This window comes from Malus sylvestris, chromosome 9, assembly GCF_916048215.2.
Source record: "Malus sylvestris chromosome 9, drMalSylv7.2, whole genome shotgun sequence".
NCBI lineage: Eukaryota > Viridiplantae > Streptophyta > Magnoliopsida > Rosales > Rosaceae > Malus > Malus sylvestris.
The window spans coordinates 18,255,342-18,275,085 of NC_062268.1; the positions used below are offsets into that span (position 1 = coordinate 18,255,342).

Consider the following 19,744-nt stretch of genomic DNA (forward strand, 5'->3'; position numbering starts at 1 on the left):
TATATATATATATATATATATATATATATATATATATATATATATATATACACTCCATCTATTTGTATATATGATTTTTTATTATTTTATGACTCAAAGATTGTAAGGATAATAACCCCAAGGATAAGTGATAAATAAATTTGGCCATAGTGGAACTAAAAGGGTAATTCTATGGTCACTATCAGTGAACCACTATGTTGTAATCATATTTTTCTCCGTTTGTAAGACAAGTTAGCAACCATAATATTATTGTTTATACATACATCATGTGAAGGTAAAAAACGACTGAATAAAGTCAAACATGAAAGTCAAACCTGAAAAAGGACCTTTTGAAGTTCCAAGAGCTTCCTTGCAGTTGACGTTATTCCTTGTAGTTGACAATTCTTTGGATGCTCCGATCCGCTGGGATGGAGAATTCAGAGGGACCGAGTGCTGTGGCGGCCAGTCAGTATAGCTTGACACAACCAATATCGTTAGCGGGGCCTACCGAAGCCGATATCCAAAGCACGTTAGAGTTGGGGAAGGTTTGTACTATGGCATTCGTTTTGATTTGCAAATATATTTGGTTCTAAATCGCAAAATACAAATTTCAATAGTTGAAATGGTTTTTTTTTTTTTTTTTGCCAATCAATAGGTGATATGTTGAAATGATCACTTTTCGAGACTTTGTCAATATGTCATGAATATTATTTCAGCAGTTTGAATTTCTCATATCTTTCGTTTCATCCTATTTCCCAATTTTCTGGTTATGACTGTTTATATCATATTTAGAGCCTCATATTTAGACCTCGTATAAATACTCGATGGACTTAAATGTAATTATGTAATAAAGGAAAGGGCAAATATGTAATTAGGGGAGGAGACTTTATTCTATAAAAGGGCCTCCTCACCCTCACAAACCCTAAGTCTCTCCTATCTAGAGCAAAGCTCTCACACTCTCTCCCTCACAAATACTCTTTAGATAAATACAATTAGTGTGGACGTAGCCCAAACCTTGGGGTGAACCACGATACATCTTGTGTTATTTACATTACATGCAAATTCACGGTCGGATTTACGTTGTTCCAAGACCTTCGGTTTTGTGCATCAACATTTGGCGCCGTCTGTGGGAATCGATACGAAAAGTTGTGTCGGTTCTCTTTCATTTTTTCATATCCACCGTGGATCTGCAAAATCTACAAAAAAAAATCCAAAGCTTTCCCAGAAATCTAGATACCCCCGCATAAACCAATCTTTCTCTCTGCAAACAACCACTACGTAGCAATCAGAAAACATATCAAAACAAATTACAGGAACCAAAACAAAAAAAATCCAAAAAACCCATCTCACTGTCTCTTTGTGCTTCACATGCTCTCATCCTATCAAAATCCATAAGAACCAAGACAAAGAAGCTCATTGGCTTAGGGTGTTGGTGTTTTTGGTTCAAGTTTTGTACGTTCTGAGCTGCCTCGTCTCCGCCAATGAGATCATCCCAGCTCACCTATGTGGCGCATTTCGTCGTTTCTCTCGCGAGCCAAAATATAGGATTGAATTCCTGCATGAAGACTCACATTTTTCATCCTGAGGCAGGAAATCCAAGCCGCCGTTGCCCAAAACGGTGGAGTTGAGAGCTCTCCATGCTGTTTTGGTTCAAGGAAGCAGCCACTGGCCGCCTGCATCTCCCCGATGCGCTCCCACCCTGACATACCCTCAAATTTTAATAATTCAGACGCCATTCGGGCTCCGTTATCATCCACAAAGAACCAGCTAGCGCTGATTGAAGGCCATGTATAGCATATACATGCTATGTGGCAGAAAATTATACTTGGTTACTATCTTACGTCTCTCATTCCCAGGGCGACAGAGTCGGTGCAAAGTTAATTCGTGAAGTTTCACTAATTTGAATCATGGACCACAAGCCATGACTTTGGAGGAAGAAATCTGCAGATAAAACCAATTCAGCAGCAGCAGAAGGAGACAAAGTCAATGTCTCAGTCAAAAGAAATGAAGATGAGGTATTCTGAAACCAAGTATGCGTCCCCTCTGTTCATCGCCGACCATTCGCCGATCATTTTTCCAACTCGGGGAAATACGAAGTTTTTCCTTAGCTTTAGAGGCGTGGGCCCCTACCACCTGTTCGACGGGGAAGGAAGACTCCACTCCGTTAGGATCTTTGGAGGCCGAGCGGTACTCTGCAGCAGGTATGTCAACATCGGTGCTCAGTGCACCGTTGAGTGTGACACTGGCCACCCTATTATTCCCAACGTCTTCCCCGGCTTCAGCGGCCTCACTCGACCCGACGAGGTCAGATTTCCGACGATGCCAACGCGATCCACCTCCGTCATAAACCGTTGCCTGAGCCGGAGCTGCACTAACAGGGCCTTGCTCTTCCATGGTCGCCCACGCCACCCTTCGCAGCCACAAACCCGTACCTCTATCCAAGCCGCCGATGGACCCCAGGCACCTGCACTTATGTTAAAGCAAGGCACAGACTTTATGAAAAGAAAAGGAAACAAAAGCAAAAACAGAAAAGGAAAAAGAAAGTAAAAGCAAAGCAAAGCAAAAGCAAATCTGCTTCTGCTATTCCACATGCTTGCAAAGCATCATTGGTTCAGTTTTTGGAGAAGCGCAAGGAAAGGGAAAAGAGAAAGCAAAAGAAGAAAGCAAAGAAGAAAATAAAAGCAAAAGCAACGCACCGACTGCTTTATTTATTTCTGAATGATGTAATTTATTTTTCGTACCTTTCGGAGACATCTGTATAAACCCCATCAGAGGGTAATAAAATAAAATAAAATAAAGCAAAGCCCAAAATAAATTGGCTGGAATGTTGTGTGGAGAGCGAAGGCCCATAAGCCTAAAATAACACCAACTAGGTCATCAAAAGTACACCTGATACTCCACAATTATTCGGCAACCCGTCGCTACTACCACCAACCAGGTGATCAAAAGTATGCCCAGTACTCCAAAATTATTCGGCAACCTGCCACTATTACCACCAACCAGGTGATGAAATGTACAACCCGTACTCTAATATCATTTGGCAACTAGTCATTCATGCCACCAACCTGGTGATGAAATGTACAACCCATACTCTCCTTCATGCCACCAACCAGGTGATCAAAAGTACGCCCAATACTCCAAATTATACATGAGCATTACTCATGTCATTCATACATAAACATTCATGAGCATTACTCATGACAATCAAACATAAACATTCATGAGCATCATTCATGTTAACATTCATGAGCATCACTCATGACAACATCCATGAGCATCACTCATGTCAATCAACATAAACATTCATGAGTATCACTCATGTCAAACAGCTTCAAAAGCTTCATTTACAGAGCTCTAGCTTCAAAAGCTTCATTTACAGAGCTCTAGCTTCAAAGCTTCACTTGCAAAAGCTTCAGTGCAGGGTATACAAATACCACCTCCGAACAACCGCCACTTCGGCCCATACATGGATTCAATTTGAAGTCTCCAGCCAACAAACTCTATTAACCGAAGACTTGGGGGACTACATTATGTACGCACATATTGGGCCTCAACTGGGCCTCATGAAAAATATTTGGGGGACTTAGCCCATTACTTATGTATTGAGGAACAAGCCCTTATTCTATAAAAGGGATTCCTTCACTTTCATTAGAGAGCACCCATTGTTCATGTACTGAGGAGCGAGCCCTTATTTTATAAAAAGGACTCCATCACCATCATTAGAGAGCAACGCCGCCAGCTGAGCAACCGCCTCGCCGCGAGCATCACTCCTAACCCATCACTTATGTATTGAGGAGCGATCCCTTATTCTATAAAAGGGACTCCCTTACCACCATTAGAGAGCATTGCCGCCTACTGAGCAACAGCCTCGCCGTGAGCATCACTCCTAACCCATCACTTATGTATTGAGGAGCGAGCCCTTATTCTATAAAAGGGACTCCCTCACCACCATTAGAGAGCATTGCCGCCTACTGAGCAACCGCTTAGCCGCGAGCATCAACTCTAGCCCATCATTTATGTATTGAGGAACAAACCCTTATTCTATAAAAGGGACTCCCTCACCATCATTAGAGAGCATCAACTCTAGCCCATCATTCATGTATTGAGGAGCGAGCCCTTATTCTATAAAAGGGACTCCCTCACTTTCAAACGCCGCAAGCCGAGACAACCAAGGCAACATAAGCCACGAGCCGAGCAGCCTCGCAGCGTGTGCTACTTCTAGTTGAGCGTCATTTCAGATTGAGCACTGCCTCATATCGAGCATCTGTTCAAAACAACATCTAGTTACTTCGTCCCACACATGGACTGAATTTCAAGTCTCCAGCCAAAAGACTCCCTTGACTGAAGACTTGGGAGACTACTGTTTATACCATATTTAGGGCCTCATATTTAGACCTCGTATAAATACTCGGGGGACTTAAATGTAATTATGTAATAAAAGAAGGGGCAAATATGTAATTAGGGGAGGAGCCTTTATTTTATAAAAGGGCCTCCTCACCCTCACAAACCCTAGGTCTCTCCTATCTAGAGCAAAGCTCTCACACTCTCTCCCTCACAAATACTCTTAGATAAATACAATTAGTGTGGACGTAGCTCAAACCTTGGGGTGAACCACGATACATCTTGTGTTATTTACATTACATGCAGATTCACGGTCGGATTTACGTTGTTCCAAGATCTCCGGTTTTGTGCATCAACAATGACAATTTTGTTTCTGGGATTATGTGTATTTTTGAAGTTTTTGACTGAAGCTGGGATTTATGAGACTAAAGAGGAAGCTACCAAGAAAGAGGTTCTTCAGCGAATTGGGCAGGTGATTACGGATGGTTTTAAACAAACTATGTGCTAGAAGGACTAATTGAATACTCAATATATACAGCTTCAGTTTTAATCAGGTGGTTGAAATTTTTTGTTTCATAAGTTTGATAAGCCGATATGCAGATTATAAGTGTCATTCGTAAATACCATATAATCGTGCAACGGTCTGTTTTTCCATTATGTTAATTGGAATCTTTGATGGATTGCCATTATCTTGGTTGAAGTCCTTGATGAGTATTAGGTTGGACTTAACTAAATTGTGGGTTTAATTTCGTTTAATGTTTACTGTGACATGTTTCTTCAATTCTGCGCTGAGAAAACCAATTTCACCCTCCTACTATTACATTACGTAGTTTAAAGTCCTGCAGAAAAAAAATGCTTTTGTGTTTGATACAACATATTTTTTTTGTTTTCATTCTATGCAACTGCATATATGTGGAATTTTGGTGATCTAGTACATTTGAGACGATCTTAAGATAACATATAACTCGAAATTCATTTAGTAGATATTCTGTGTTTATTGATATTTGTTCATGATTTTCGATAAAACTAAAGGATTGATACTTAATAGTCGATTGAAAATTTATGAAAATTGTGTATTCTATCTTCTGATGTTAGATTGTCAAGGACTGGGTGAAGCAAGTTACTCGCTTGAAAGGATACACAGATCAAATGGTTGCGGATGCTAATGCTCTTATTTTCACATTTGGCTCCTATAGGCTTGGGGTAATAATACTTCCTCTTGACTCTGCTTGCAAATTTTTTATCGTGGTTTCAACTGGTTTGATGAAAAATGGTTGTCTTAAATGAAATGTCACTCGCTATTTAGTCTTCATCGACTACTTAGTATTTTTTTGTTTTGCTCTGCTGATTTTTTCCGTTGATTTTTATTTTTGTTTGCTCTACTATTTAGAACGTATAGGTTACTGTTGTTTTTCTGTACGTGCATGGTCCCGGGGATGACTTATACACATTATGCGTCGGGCCATCCTATGTCAATCGAGAGGTAAATATTGACTGCAAGCAGTTTCTCTTAGAGTTTTTAGTCTTGCAATTGTTCACTGTGTATCTATATATATAATACTGTTATATTATCTTTAGGAAGACTTCTTCTATATACTGCAAAACATTCTGGATGAGATGGAAGAGGTGACCGAACTACAATCACTTCCAGATGCTCATGTTCCTGTAATGAAATTTAAGTTTGACGGAATACCAATCGACCTACTTTACGCGAGCATTTCTCTCTTGGTTATACCAGAAGTAAGTACTGAACTCCCCTGTGCTGTTGACGAAACTCTCTATGAAATCAGCAAGTAGTATGGAACAACTTTTTTTCTGAACTGAGCATGCTATTTTATATGTGGATGAGATGTTTATTGGAATCTTTGATAGTTTTTCCATTACATTATTTGAAATCTATGATAGTTCTGAGTAAATTGTGGTTTTGAAGTAGTATAGAACAACTTATAAGCACATGCAAGGTCCCTTCTTTCCGCAATCCGGGATTCACTCTCACCACATCCCCTACGTGTGGCGAACTTTCAACCCTAACATGTGGACATCATAAATTGGATGATGTGGAACACATGTGGCTGGAACACGTGTGACCGTTGGGCTTCAAACATAGTACAACCTGCTCTAATACCATGAAGAAGTTAAGGTTCCATCAATAGCCCAATTACTTATAAGCACATGCAAGGTCCCTTCTTTCCCCATGTAGAATTCATCCTCCAATAGGATCAAGTGTCGAAGAGTATTTTCGACTCTGTGGATCCTTGAGTGCCCTCCTCAAGTCCGCTTGTATCGTTCTTTGCCTCAGTAATTCTGTTTTCAGTGATGTAGATTTTAGGACTTTGATAGTTTTCCTTCACGAATTCCATCAATTTATGCAAATCATGTGGATAAATGGAGATGAAGCTACTTCTTTCGGCCTTTAGGACCAATAGAGTCTCCATTTTTATTTTTTTCGGGTGATTCAGCCAAAGCATTGGTGCTGTATGATTGCTTTCTGTGCCTCTGTGGACTTGGTTGAGAGTTCTTAGCATATGTTGAGGTATAAATTATAATAGGACATCGTCTTATATAGACTTTGGTTCAAGTTCATGTTACACAGGAATAGGAGGACGTCGTCTTATATATACTCTTTTGTAAACTAAATACTGAACCACTCAAAATTAAAGAATCTAGAAACCTACACACTCAGAACGATAATTAGTTCGAAAAATCCATATGAAAATAACACAAGTAAAAAACTCCCTGCTACGAACAACGGTTAGTATATTTCTGCGACAAAACATTCAATTTGTCATGTCAACGTTTTGTAGTATGTCTGCATTTGTTGTCTATCTTCTTCTCTCCATCCTTTTTCATTATTGCCTTAGAGAATTTTAACTTATTTATTTATTTAAAACAGTACCTGGACATTTCTGACCTATCTGTGTTGTACAATGTCGATGAGGCCACTGTTCGATGTCTTAACGGCTGCAGGGTTACCAATCAGATTCCAAAACTTGTTCCAAATGTTGAGGTGAAGTGCTTTCTAGTCATGTGTTTAGTTCATCTGTCAATCACCTGTTTTATTTAGATTTTTTTCAAAAGACCTACATATGCTGCTGTATATTAACCACTCTCATGGCAATGTTTATTGTTGTAGCATTTCCACAAAACACTAAGATGGTTGAAGTTTGGGCGAAGAGGCGCGGTGTTTATTCGAATGTGAGTACCTCCTCGCAGCACAAGTTCTTTCAACTTTAATAGCCTGCTTCGTTTAACATATTTGTCTTCAGGTTATTGGCTTTCTTGATGGAGTGAACTTGGCTATTCTTGTTGCCCGGGTATGCCAACTTTACCCCAATGCAGTTCCAAGCATGCTGGTTTCTCGATTCTTTAGGGTATACTCCCTGTGGCGTTGGCCAAATCCTGTCATGTTATGTGACCTTGAAGAGAACGAACTTGGTTTTTATGTCTGGGATTCGCTTAAAAATCCTAGTGATCGGACTCATCATATGCCAATTATAACTCCTGCCTACCCTTGTACAAACTCTAGCAAGAATGTCTCACAAAGTACCCTGTGTGTTATGGAAGAGCAATTTCGACACGGAAACAAAATATGTGAGGTGAGAAGAATAGTGTGTAATTCGACAAAAAAAAAGAAAAAAAGAAAAGAAGAATAGTGTGCAACGCTAAGTTACTTTTTCATAATTGACTGTTGGTCGCTTTTTCCTCATCATTTCTTGAATCCAGGAAGTGGAAGTGTATAAAACAAAGTGGTGTGCTTTGTTCGAACCATACTTGTTCTTTGCAAGCTACAAGAATTATCTCCAGATCGAAGCAGTTGCTGCTGATGCCGATGACTTGCGCTCTTGGAGAGGCTGGGTGGAATCCAAACTAAAGAAACTGACTCGAATCGTAACACTCTTATCTGTTTTCGTTGGTCTCTTCGAATATATAAATACCCTGTTGGCTGTTGTCCCTAACTTTGTTGCATCTGGTTACATTCGCAGATTGAACGCGATACATTAGGTATGTTGCAATGCCACCCTTATCCCCATTAGTATGTCGACACAACCAAACACTATGCGCATAGTGCATTTTTTATAGGTTTGCGCAGGAAGCCAGGGGACAAGATTCAAGGCCATGAGCAGTTCGATATACGAGGGTCTGTTGATGAGTTCAAGCTTTTCGTTAACATGTACATGTTTTGGAAACCGGAGATGGAAATTTATGTTTCTCATGTTCATAAAAGGCTACTTCCCGCTTACGTGTTTCCGGATGGTTATAGATGACCTGGATCATCTGCAGAATTGGGATGATAAATTGTCTCACGATGATGGTGAAGTTTGTGCATCTGGTTCTGGTGAGAGTGGCCTCAATAGGAAGCTTTATTGGATAGTCAGTAATCATAGAAAACTAGGAAAACAAAATTTCAGAAAAAAGATAAATTTTATTTCGGCGGAGCTTTGAGTTAACCAGTTGTGTAGATTGATGTAAATTACACACAAAAAGTGAAAATACTTTGTCAAGAATTGCTGCATTGTACAGAGTACTATCCTCTAGACATTTTTATGTGTACTTCTTAGTCGGCTTGACAATTTCTTACACGACTCATTAATCCGATGCGAAATGACACGAAAAAATAGATTTCGGGTCAACCCAAGTCGTTATCGGGTCACTTGTTAAAAACCTGTTAAGATAATAGATATGACACGAACACGGCCTGTTTGCCGCATCTATCTCATAGACATTTCGTCCTTCTCTTTCTTCATTCAAAAGAGAATCATCTCAAATTCGAGTCACTCATTCCTTTTTTTTTTAATAAAAAACAAAGGATTGTTATGAATAATATTTATTATATGACTGTTTTCATTCCGGGTCACTATGTAACAGAGTTGGCTTTTGGGGAGTGCAACCGGTTCTATTGCACAGGGTCCCAAAATTTGGGGCCCCCAAAAATATTTTTTTATTCAATATAATAATATATAAAATAATATATAGAAATACTAATCAAATCAATATATATCTGATGGGCTCCAAAAGCCATCACACTACCACCTAAAATATGTAGGTAAATTATATAAAATAATAATTAACAAAGGGCAAAGCTAATCTAGCCAAAAAAAAAGAAGGCAAAGCTAATCAATTAAAAGTGGAGAATTCCACTGACCGAGGCAAACAATTCACAGACTCAGACTTCTTCCCTCACGCCAAAGTCTAATCGCTGCTTCCCTTTTTTTTTTCTTCTTTCACACTAGAGCACCAGAAGTCAGAATTTCAGACGTTGTCACCAGTGTCCCACTCTACTTCCCATTCTCTCTTCGTCCCATTGTTATATTTCCCACAAATTATTAAACCCTAATTTATAAATTTATGAAATTGAAGAGAAACTTCCAAATCATGAAGACAATTCAACTGATCAGAGTGATGTAGACTTCGATCAAAGTAAGATATTTACTAATTTAAGTATATTGACTTGAAATTTGAAGATTTGGGTATTTCTCATCTATAATGATTTTCTTGTTCTTTTGTACTTTTCAAGGCAAAATCAAGAGAAAATGAGTCACAAAAAATTGCTAGAAGCGAACGCATTACGGATTATCAAGTTTCATTGTTTATACTTACTATAATTTTATTGTGATCTTATTTGAGATATAAAAGATGGCTTATAAGAAAGGCCCCTTTTATGAATTTCGCACAGGACCCTCGAAATCTCATAGACGGCCCTGCTATGTAATATCTCAATAATTGAATATCTTCCTATGTAAATCCTACATCTATAACTAGGCACTCTAATAAGAAGGAAATACACTCACATTTCTCCACCCAATCTCTATATTCCCTCTTGTTCTTTGTATTTCTTATAATTTATTTCCAACACGTTAGGAGGAGAAAATGACAGATTCAAGAACATTGTGAATAAGCATTGGTGCATCCGTTCTTGTCTCATAAATGATGTAGATTAATTTGTTGCATGCCTAAAGCATGACATATATGTATAGGTTCTAAACTTTGGGCTTCCCGTAGAGATAAATAAAGTTCATACCTTAATTGAAAACTAGCATATGGGCACACACAAAGTGTGTGAGAAAATTTTTTATTTTTGTTTTTGAAATAGAAGGAGAAAGGAAGAGAGTGATAGAGAATGTGGGATTGATAAGTTTTTATTTTTTATTTTTTAATTAGAGATATGTTAGGATTACATGTAAGTGAGGCTTTGAAAAAAAAAATAGCAAAATTTGGTTGTGTAAAATTACATTTCTGCCCCATATTTCTTATTCATGTTCTGTTTTAATTAGAGGATTAAATTGATAATTTCATAGGATTTTGGTTGACAATGAATATTTTATTAATTAGTAGAGATAACTCGTAGTTCACCTCGGCTCCAATCGAGCCACGCCGACTCCACTATCAGGCAACCTCTGCTGCCATGTCCACCATACGGCCCCTGCCCACTTATCTCGAGCTGCCCCATGGTAACACTGTAAAGAATTGCTCTATAGGTTTACTTAATCCCCTAGGAAAGATAGAATTAAATAAATTTTATAAGTAGTTGACTCCATCTCCAAAAGGTTTTTACTAAAAGTCAGAGGATTCAATGCAGTTGAAGAACCAATTTGTGGTAGATTTACTCAACTTGGACTTCTCATCTCCCGCACCTCCTAAAGCGTAACACAACATGTGTGTGGTATTTGTGGAGTAAAAAATAATATATAAATTCTTGGAGTTGACACGTAAACTTTGACCCTAGAGATGATAATGTCTTCATTAAATTAGAGAGACTTCTCCAAGCTGACCTGAATTAACTACGACTTCTCCAAGTTGTCCAGCATATGGCAAAGAAAAAAGTCAAAGCTGTAAAAGAGATGATTAATAACTAAATCATTATCTTTATACCTTCCTTATTGAAGACATACTCAATCAAGCAAAGAATCACAATCAAGCAAAGAATCACAATCAAGCAAAGAATCACAATCATATCTAATCAAGAATTTCACAACAATTTAAGGATATTATTTAATTAATAATATTTCAGGATAATTCTTTCCTACTGCATTCAACAGATGACACACTTTTGTCAATTGAACATTAACACATGGCATGACAATCCCTACACATGTGGCCGTCTATCTCCCTATAGGTACTTCATTCTCCACCAAATTCTAGTAAGTTTTTGTTGTGCAATTAAACTTTAAACTCTCTCATTTCAAAGAAGTTGTCTTCGACATCGAAGATTTATTAAGTAAAACCTCATTGATCAAATGTATTTAATTGTTTTGTAACTATAAATTCGTCAAAAGTAAAAGCGAATTATTGCTACTCACAAATTCGAATTTCTCGTAAAAAAATTTTGCTATTAGAAAAATTTGACAAAAAAAGAAAAAGAAAAAAAAGCTTGCTATTGGAAAGAAGAAAAAAAGAAAGAAAGAGCACTCCCACGTCGCCACGTGTAACGAGGCCGAAGGATCCGTTAAAAGTGACAAGAGTTTCCTTGTAGTTGACGTTACTACTACGGTGCAGTGTACAGAAAACCCGAGTGCCGGTGGAACGCGAGCGCACCAGTTTTCCCTCTTTCTTTATTAAAAGCGCCCCCCGCGTAACCACCGCAACGCCGTTAAAATATAAAAGCCCCCACAATTCAAAAGCAAATAAAACCCCAAGATAAAAAATAAAAAAAAAATAAAAAAAATGTCAAAAAAAAAAAAAAAAACCCATAAAAAAATCCAACCGACCGCCAACCAACACCTCTCTCGATCTCTTTCTCTCCCCCCCCTCTCTCTCTCTCTGACTTCTCCAACTCTCTTTTCCGACGCGTTTTAGGGTTTGTTTTCCGTCTGTAGAATTGAATCCCTTAGGGTTTCCTTGTTCCGTTTTGGATCTGAATTTTCACAAATTTCCCAATTCGTTTCGGTTTCGAAATTCTGATCTTTTTGGGAAAGTTGTCGGCTTTCGATTTCCTTCCGTTATTAGGGTTTCGGGTATTTCTTCACTATTAAAAACCTTTCGTCCTGCCTTATTTTCTCCGCCTTTCGTAGATTCTAGGGTTCGGGTTCAAGATCCTGTCATCTTTCTAGTGGAATTCTAGGGCTTTCTGATATTTATTCGAAAGGATTTTTCTTTTTTATCTTCTTTTTCAAATTCGTTTTGGGATGCTGAGATGGTGAGTTCAGAGGGATTGAGTGCTCCGCTGTCGCCTCTTCAAGCGGCGGTGAGGCAGTACGGAGTGACAAAGCCAATATCGACTGCGGGGCCTACCGAAGTCGATATTCAGAGGACATTGGAGTTGGAGAAGGTTTGTGCTATCAAATTTTGGGAATATTGATTATTTTTTTGGTTCTTAATGTTCTGTTTGTGAATATTTTGTTTCTGGGTGTTTGAAGTTTTTGGTTGAAGCTGGGCTTTATGAGAGCAAAGAGGAAGTTGCCAAGAGAGAGGAGGTTCTTCAGCGTATCGGGCAGGTGATTATTCGCCCTTTTTAAACAAATCGTGTGCTAATGAACACTTAATACAGTTTTAGTATTGTAGACTTGTTGAGTCAATAGGAGAGAGTGATTAGGAATTTATGGTTTAGGACAGTAATTATTTATCATTACTTTGATAATTGTTTTGATGCATACTCATGTTCCAAATCAGAATCTAATATGCAGAATATAAATTTCTCTCAGTTGATTGCCTTCTTTTGTTTGTCCTAATTGTAGGTGTGATTGATTTTAGTATTATCAAATTTGTTTGTCTTATATTTTCCAAGTTGCCTAATTTTTCAGTTAAAGTGCCAATCGTAAACACAAATATGCACTGGTATGGTGTTTATATCCAATGGGTTTGGATGTGTAATTAAACTTTGTGGCATACCTGAACATCGAATAGGTTTTCTGATGTTTAGAATAAGAACAACTAGAAGACTGAAAAGTCTGAAAATATTCTGGACTTCAGTAAGGGCAATGATCTTGTATTAGTGTATGATGTCAAAGCTTCAAATGAGTAAAAAGTTGCAGACGGAGGGTTCTAGAGGTAAAGTTAGAGTACGTGTCTTGTATAAATTATAGTATCCCCTTAAAAATTATGACTAATAAAGTAGGAAAAGCTAACCTGTGATGCATGAACAGGATGATAGCCTGGACATGCAACTATATTTGTTACTGAAATCATTCCCTTGGAATAAAGGTCATGGTTTTGGGTTTGATGTGTTTCTGATTAAAGGTCACGCTTTTAGGTATATCAGCCTTATGAGATCTGCGATTAATGTATATGTTAATTGGCATTCACATTGTGTTTTTGTTCCTTTTATAATAATCAATTTATTTTTACTGATTTGTCATTTTCAACTTTCCCATTCCCATCTTCTGATTGTTAGATTGTCAAGGATTGGGTGAAGCAACTTACTCGCTTGAGAGGATACACAGATCAAATGGTTGAGGATGCTAATGCTCTTATTTTTACATTTGGCTCCTATAGACTAGGGGTAAGTATGGTCGCTTTTGATTTTGTTTGCGGAATTTCTTTTTGTGGTCTGAATTGGTTTGTGAGAGAGAGGGAAAAAATACTTGGAAATTCAAAATGCCTCTAATGTTGCCCCATCAACTTTTTACTAATTTGTTATTCTTATTTGCCAATGATTTTGGTTTTGCATGTTCAGATTTTACTTGTGCACTTTTATTTTTTATGTAGGTGCATGGTCCTGGTGCTGACATAGACACATTATGTGTTGGGCCATCCTATATCAATCGAGAGGTAACCATTGACGGGAAACAGGTTTTCCATGGAGTTCTGAGTCTTGTCATTGTTCACTGTATGAGTGTATATTTATTCAGTACTGTTATGTCATCTTCAGGAAGACTTCTTCTTTGTATTGCACAACATTCTGGCTAAGATGGAAGAGGTGACCGAACTGCAACCAGTGCCAGATGCTCATGTTCCTGTAATGAAATTTAAGTTTGACGGAATATCGATTGACCTCCTTTATGCTAGTATTTCTCTCTTGGTTGTACCAGAAGTAAGTATTGAACTCTTGTTAAACTTAAAAAAAAAAAACCAAGTGTCATGGAATTATTGAAGTGCAACACTTTATTTTTTCTGAAGTTGATGTGCTATTTTGTGGATGAGATGGTTTAGGGATTTTCTTTTTCCTCTCTCTATGTTTGCTGTTTGTTATTTGTTTGATGTCCCATGCGGGTTGGCCACAGGCTTGGACTGCATTTGCTGTCTTGGATAGATTAATTTGTCTCGTTCTTACCCTGATGCCTCTCCTGGATGAATAAGGACCTGTGTGCTCTCACTGCAAATCAAAATGAATGCAAACCATGTATATGTTAGCTGTTTCTATTTAGTAGAACTCTGCAGTATATACAAAAATATAATAAAACATTCTTCACATGTAATTCAAGAGAAATATAAGTGTTCAGTTAGCTATCTGAATGAATAATCTTGGCTTATAAAATTCCTTTACGGTGATTGTAGGAAAATAGGTTTTGTACAATACCAGGTTCAGTGACTTATTTTCTTTAGCTAATTTTCATTTTGTCAAGGTGCATTACATTTTAGAACGGTTTTAATTTGTCATGTTAATCACATTTTTTTTTTTTGTAGCGTTGGCATTTATCCTCTTCATATTTTTTGCCTAATCTCTCTAGGGATTCTTTTTTATTAAACAGGACCTGGACATTTCTGATGTATCTCTGTTGTACGATATCGATGAGCCTACTGTTCGAAGTCTTAATGGCTGCAGGGTTGCTGATCAAATTCTAAAGCTTGTTCCAAATGTTGAGGTGAAATGCTTCCTATCGAATGGGTTTATTTTTTCTGCCAATTGCCGGTTTTTATTTTGTTAAGACATATATTTACTGGTGTATTGAACCTCTCCTGTGGTACTTTTTTGGTTGTAGCATTTTTGTACAACACTCAGATGCTTGAAGTTTTGGGCAAAAAGACGTGGTGTTTATTCCAATGTGAGTGCCTCCTCACTTAATAAGTTATATTATGTTTTTTATTTGTTATTTTTCATCATTTAAGCTGACTGCATCCTGTTTTGAAAATATGTCAGGTTACTGGATTTCTTGGCGGAGTGAACTGGGCTCTTCTTGTTGCCCGGGTTTGCCAGCTTTATCCCAATGCAGTTCCCAGCATGCTGGTTTCTCGATTCTTCAGGGTCTATACGCAGTGGCGTTGGCCAAATCCTGTCATGTTGTGTCCCATTGAAGAGGATGAACTCGGCTTTTCTGTTTGGGACCCTCGCAGATATCCTCGTGACCGGACTCATCATATGCCAATTATTACTCCTGCATACCCTTGTATGAATTCTAGCTATAATGTTTCACAAAGTACTCTGCGTGTTATGGTCGAGCAGTTCTGTTACGGAAACAAAATCTGTGAGGTTTGTACTTGTTCTGTTCCCTTGCCCGCCCTTTTCATGTTGATGACTTGCGTGCTTGGAAAGGCTGGGTGGAATCTCGGCTGAGGCAGCTAACTCTAATGGCTGACTATTTTATCCTTTTTTCTTTTAATTTTTTAAATCCAGGAAGTGGAATTGAATAAAGCTCAATGGTGTGCTTTGTTTGAGCCGTACTTGTTCTTTGAAAGCTACAAAAACTATCTCCAGGTTGACATAGTTGCTGCTGATGTTGATGACTTGCGTGCTTGGAAAGGCTGGGTGGAATCTCGGCTGAGGCAACTAACTCTAATGGTAATAATCTTTATTTTTGGCTTCTCTTAAAAATAGAAATGTTAGTATATTTGTGGCTCTTATTTTGGTGTGTCTTTTACATTTGCAGATTGAACGAGATACTTTAGGGATGTTACAGTGCCATCCTTATCCCCATGAGTATTTTGATGCTAATAAACAATGTGCACATAGTGCATTTTTTATGGGTTTGCAGAGGAAACAGGGTGAAAAGGTTCAGGGTCAGCAGTTTGATATACGAGGGACTGTTGATGAGTTCAGGCATTCCATTAATATGTACGTGTTTTGGAAACCAGGGATGGAAATTTATGTTTCTCATGTTCGTAGAAGGCAACTTCCTCCTTATGTGTACCCTGATGGTTGTAAACGACCGCAACCATCTAGAGTTATCGCCCAGCAGCAGGCTAATGATGGCGAAGTTTGTGGGAGTGGTTCTAGCGAGAGACACCTGAAGAGGAAGGATCTTGATGGGGTGGAGGTGAATCAAGATACTACACCACAGAAACGGCAATCTACTAGCCCTCCGCCCCATGATTCAGTTTCTCCTGTAATTATCAGTCACAACGCAAGCAGTGCATGTCCAGAGCCTTCGGATAAAGGTTTTAGCATGGAAGTAGTAGAGTCAAATAAAAGAACGCTGTCTGGTGAAATGGAGCCTGAATATGCCTCCAATTCCAGTACTATTACACATGTTTCAAGCAAGGGCAGTTGTGATGATGCTGGATTTGGATTAGTGGCTGGTATCTGTGAAGGGAACACTAGGAACGTCGACGGAAGCAGTGTTGGGAGTAACAACCCAGGATATTTGCAGGGTGATGTATGTGGGGCAGACTCCAAAGGTCTTTCGGATAATGGATGCATAAATGGAAACCTACAGCAAAATGGATCCCGTGAAGCATTAGAGGTTTTGGATTTAAGTTCCTTTACTTGGACTCAGTTTTTTGGTGAATCATTTGCATTATCTGGTTGCTTTCTTTTGCAACATAGTATTCTGCTAGTTGGATGTCGTCTTAATTTCTTCAATCTAACTCGGACTCTATGACCAAATGCACCAATGGCATAAAAGTAGCAACATCTGAGGTATCTTGAACACTAATGCCAGTCCTGCCAGGATCTGCGTTGGTCCTCATTTGTGTTGCGCATGTTTAAACATTGGACATTTGGGAATACCCTGCACCATAACTAGCTCGTTTTCATTTTCATTAAGATCTCTTATCTTGGAGCTTTAGTTTGCACTGACCAATCTACCTAATTTCTTTTTATCTTTATTTTTTTGTTTTGCATTTTACTAAGAAGGTGAACGCTGCATTTGGGATGGTACTCAATTCCAGTGAGGGAGTAAACTCAGAACAAATAACAGGGTTGAGGCATGTGTATTGAACTTCTACATTCATTTTTCTTGATTATTTTGACGTATTGTTATCTTTATGCTTCGCCTTTTGCTGTGGTAATGACAGGTTTAGCCTAACATCAACGGCCTGAGCATGTTGAATCTTAGTGGATTTCTCTGAAATTTGGGGACTCAAAAAATGAGAGACGACGAAAGCCAGCAGCTCGGGTAAGTGTTCTTTTTATTGCTGGCTTTCATTTCGTTTTTTTCCAGGCATGCTTGTCCATACAACCTTGCGGATGAAGCCAGGGGATTCGAACTGGAAGTCATCTTTATGTACAATTTTCATCTTTAGCATGTGTGAATTATGTTTATCTGCTTAAGTTTTGAGCTTTGGATGCTCTTAAGAGTCTTAAGAGAATTTATTCAGGTGCTCGCTGAACTTCTGCAGATAGGCATTAGGTTTTTACTTTTCGTCGTCTGTGCGGGTGTGGCAAAGGGTTTTTACCCTTCGTCGTCCTAGGTTCTCCAGATCCATGAAAAAAACCAAAAAAATTGAAAAAAGAAAAAAAAAAAACGTTTGTAGTTTCTTCTTTTGGATCAGTCGTCGTGTTTATGTTGGCTTGTGTAATGTGCTCAATGTGCACTGGTATTAGGACCTTTTTGTTTCGAGTTTGAGAGGGACCATTGTTGATGTTATGTCTAATCTTCAACCTTTGTACATTATATGCTATGTAATGAATATTTAAAATGACCCCATCGCCATCTTTCGTTACTTGTTCGTTAGAGAGAATGTCTGGTTTAGATTGTGTTTATTTATTAATCCTTCCAAAATCAGAATACTGTACGGTTTGCACTCTTGTAATCCATTGAACTAAAGACGCCATACTGTCCGGTTCGCCACGATTTAAGAGATTCATAACCGTCGGCGTTCTGACTTGATTTCAAATCTTGATAAAGCGTTTTATCCTCATTGGAATCAAGCAACCTAAATGATATCTGGAATTTGAGAGTTTTAACTGGGATTGTGCAAATATGTGGTTGAATTCCCATTAGAATTACACGTGTTGACAACAATGTTGGATTTTGGTTATTTATCTCCCAACAAATGCCAAACTTGAAGGTTGTATTGTTTGGACAATATATTTTGGGAAACAATGGTTTTATCAATATTGGCATTTGCTTATTTGTGTATAGTCGAATCGGACTTTTATTATGTTGAACTCACACTGAAGTAGTTCAAGAGGTTCCTAGAAAAGTTAAAAAGAGGATAACCACCCAAACATGTAGGAAAAAAGGAAAAATTCCTCATCAACCTCCGGTGCCAAAATCGATCCCATGGACACCGTTTGTGGGACTAATTTTTCAAGGTCGAAATAAGATAGATTGAAATACAGGTATCTTCGAATGAACTAGCAATCCCACCATATCTTGTTGTACTCCGTAAAGGTAGCAAAGTTTGCGCAGTTTGCTGAGATTGACCATTCTTGGTCCGTAAGACACAGAATCTTAATCCACTGGGGACCATACAGGTTTTCTATATCCTTGGGGATTCATACAATATAAGGATTGACATGAGCCGCAAGTAGTCACAATATCTAATCCTAAAAGGATACAATATCTAATCCTAGATATCCTCTTAGATTATTCCGGTTTAATAGGAATTCTATATCCTAAAAAATCTATTTCCCGACTAGTATAAACACCCTCATCTAGGGTTCATCTTGGGTAATGCAATAAACGCAATTCACTCGTGCATGCTCTTTGTTTATTCTCTTGCCTACTGCTTGAGTCTCAATATTGCTTACTAACTTGATAGTCATATACCTTTTGATTGGTACCTTAGGTTAATCATGGTTATTTGTCCTCTTATAGGTATCAACATTTTCGTAGCTCCTCCGTCCACAATTTTGATTCCAACACTGACCAACTATTAGTGTAGTGCACCGACCAACTAGTAGTGTAGTGGTATTTCTCAGTTCTTACCAAGAGTCTCAAATTTAGATTCTCTCTTTCCAGACAAAATGATTCACCAGTAAGAAACAAACACGTTAATCGATACTTAGTTAATAATTCAATCATTTGCAACCACATCATTGAGTTTGTAAGTTTGGTTTAAAAAATTTGTTCTCCCTAGCATGAACTTCTAAAATTTGTTATACACATCATTCACTATTCCTAAGATAACCCCATCATTTTTATAGAACAAGACTTGGTTGCTGAATTTTCCTACTTACACCCAATCCCGAGTGGACACGTGTCCAAATTTTAATTTTTTTTAATCAAAACTTGGACACGTGTCCACACCACAAATGATTGGGTATAAATAGTAGAGGCTGCTGAAGCCAAGTTAATTCCATTTTTATATTAAGATGGTGTTGATTTCAGTTACCCTTTACATTCTATGTAATCATCCTTTCGTCATTGGATTAAATATGAATACG

The 19,744-nt window shown here is 38.1% G+C and overlaps 1 protein-coding gene, 1 long non-coding RNA gene and 1 pseudogene across 3 annotated transcripts; 2 read left to right on the forward strand and 1 right to left on the reverse strand.

The window, feature by feature from the left end:
• Window positions 1-809: 809 nt before the first annotated feature.
• LOC126582234 (uncharacterized) lies at window positions 810-4,655 on the reverse strand. Its single transcript, XR_007609312.1, has 2 exons — window positions 4,580-4,655; window positions 810-993 (listed from the first exon to the last, which is right to left on the reverse strand). It is a non-coding gene; the product is annotated as an uncharacterized LOC126582234 (long non-coding RNA).
• A 799-nt stretch (window positions 4,656-5,454) lies between these two features.
• LOC126582233 (nuclear poly(A) polymerase 4-like) lies at window positions 5,455-8,585 on the forward strand (annotated as a pseudogene).
• Window positions 8,586-11,992: 3,407 nt separating this feature from the next.
• Window positions 11,993-18,059, forward strand: LOC126582232 (nuclear poly(A) polymerase 4-like). Of its 2 annotated transcripts, none has more exons than XM_050246290.1 (12): window positions 11,993-12,586; window positions 12,675-12,752; window positions 13,649-13,756; window positions 13,963-14,025; window positions 14,126-14,287; window positions 14,946-15,059; window positions 15,177-15,239; window positions 15,335-15,664; window positions 15,809-15,973; window positions 16,062-16,874; window positions 17,264-17,337; window positions 17,428-18,059. In XM_050246290.1, the coding sequence occupies exons 1-12, from the start codon at window positions 12,452-12,454 to the stop codon at window positions 17,450-17,452; spliced, it is 2,130 nt and encodes a 709-aa protein (XP_050102247.1). In that variant the 5' UTR covers window positions 11,993-12,451; the 3' UTR covers window positions 17,453-18,059. The 2 variants fall into 2 exon arrangements, with proteins under 2 accessions (XP_050102247.1, XP_050102248.1); XM_050246291.1 differs by having other exon boundaries at window positions 11,995-12,586; window positions 17,267-17,337.
• The last annotated feature ends 1,685 nt before the right edge of the window (window positions 18,060-19,744 follow it).

Excerpts from the sequence above, each read along its gene's own strand:
- LOC126582232 (XM_050246290.1), top strand. The coding sequence starts at position 12,452 with ATGGTGAGTTCAGAGGGATTGAGTGCTCCGCTGTCGCCTCTTCAAGCG. Across the intron at positions 13,757-13,962 it reads TTGGCTCCTATAGACTAGGG|GTGCATGGTCCTGGTGCTGA; the intron begins GTAAGTATGGTC and ends TTTTTTATGTAG. Across the intron at positions 15,665-15,808 it reads ACGGAAACAAAATCTGTGAG|GAAGTGGAATTGAATAAAGC; the intron begins GTTTGTACTTGT and ends TTTTAAATCCAG.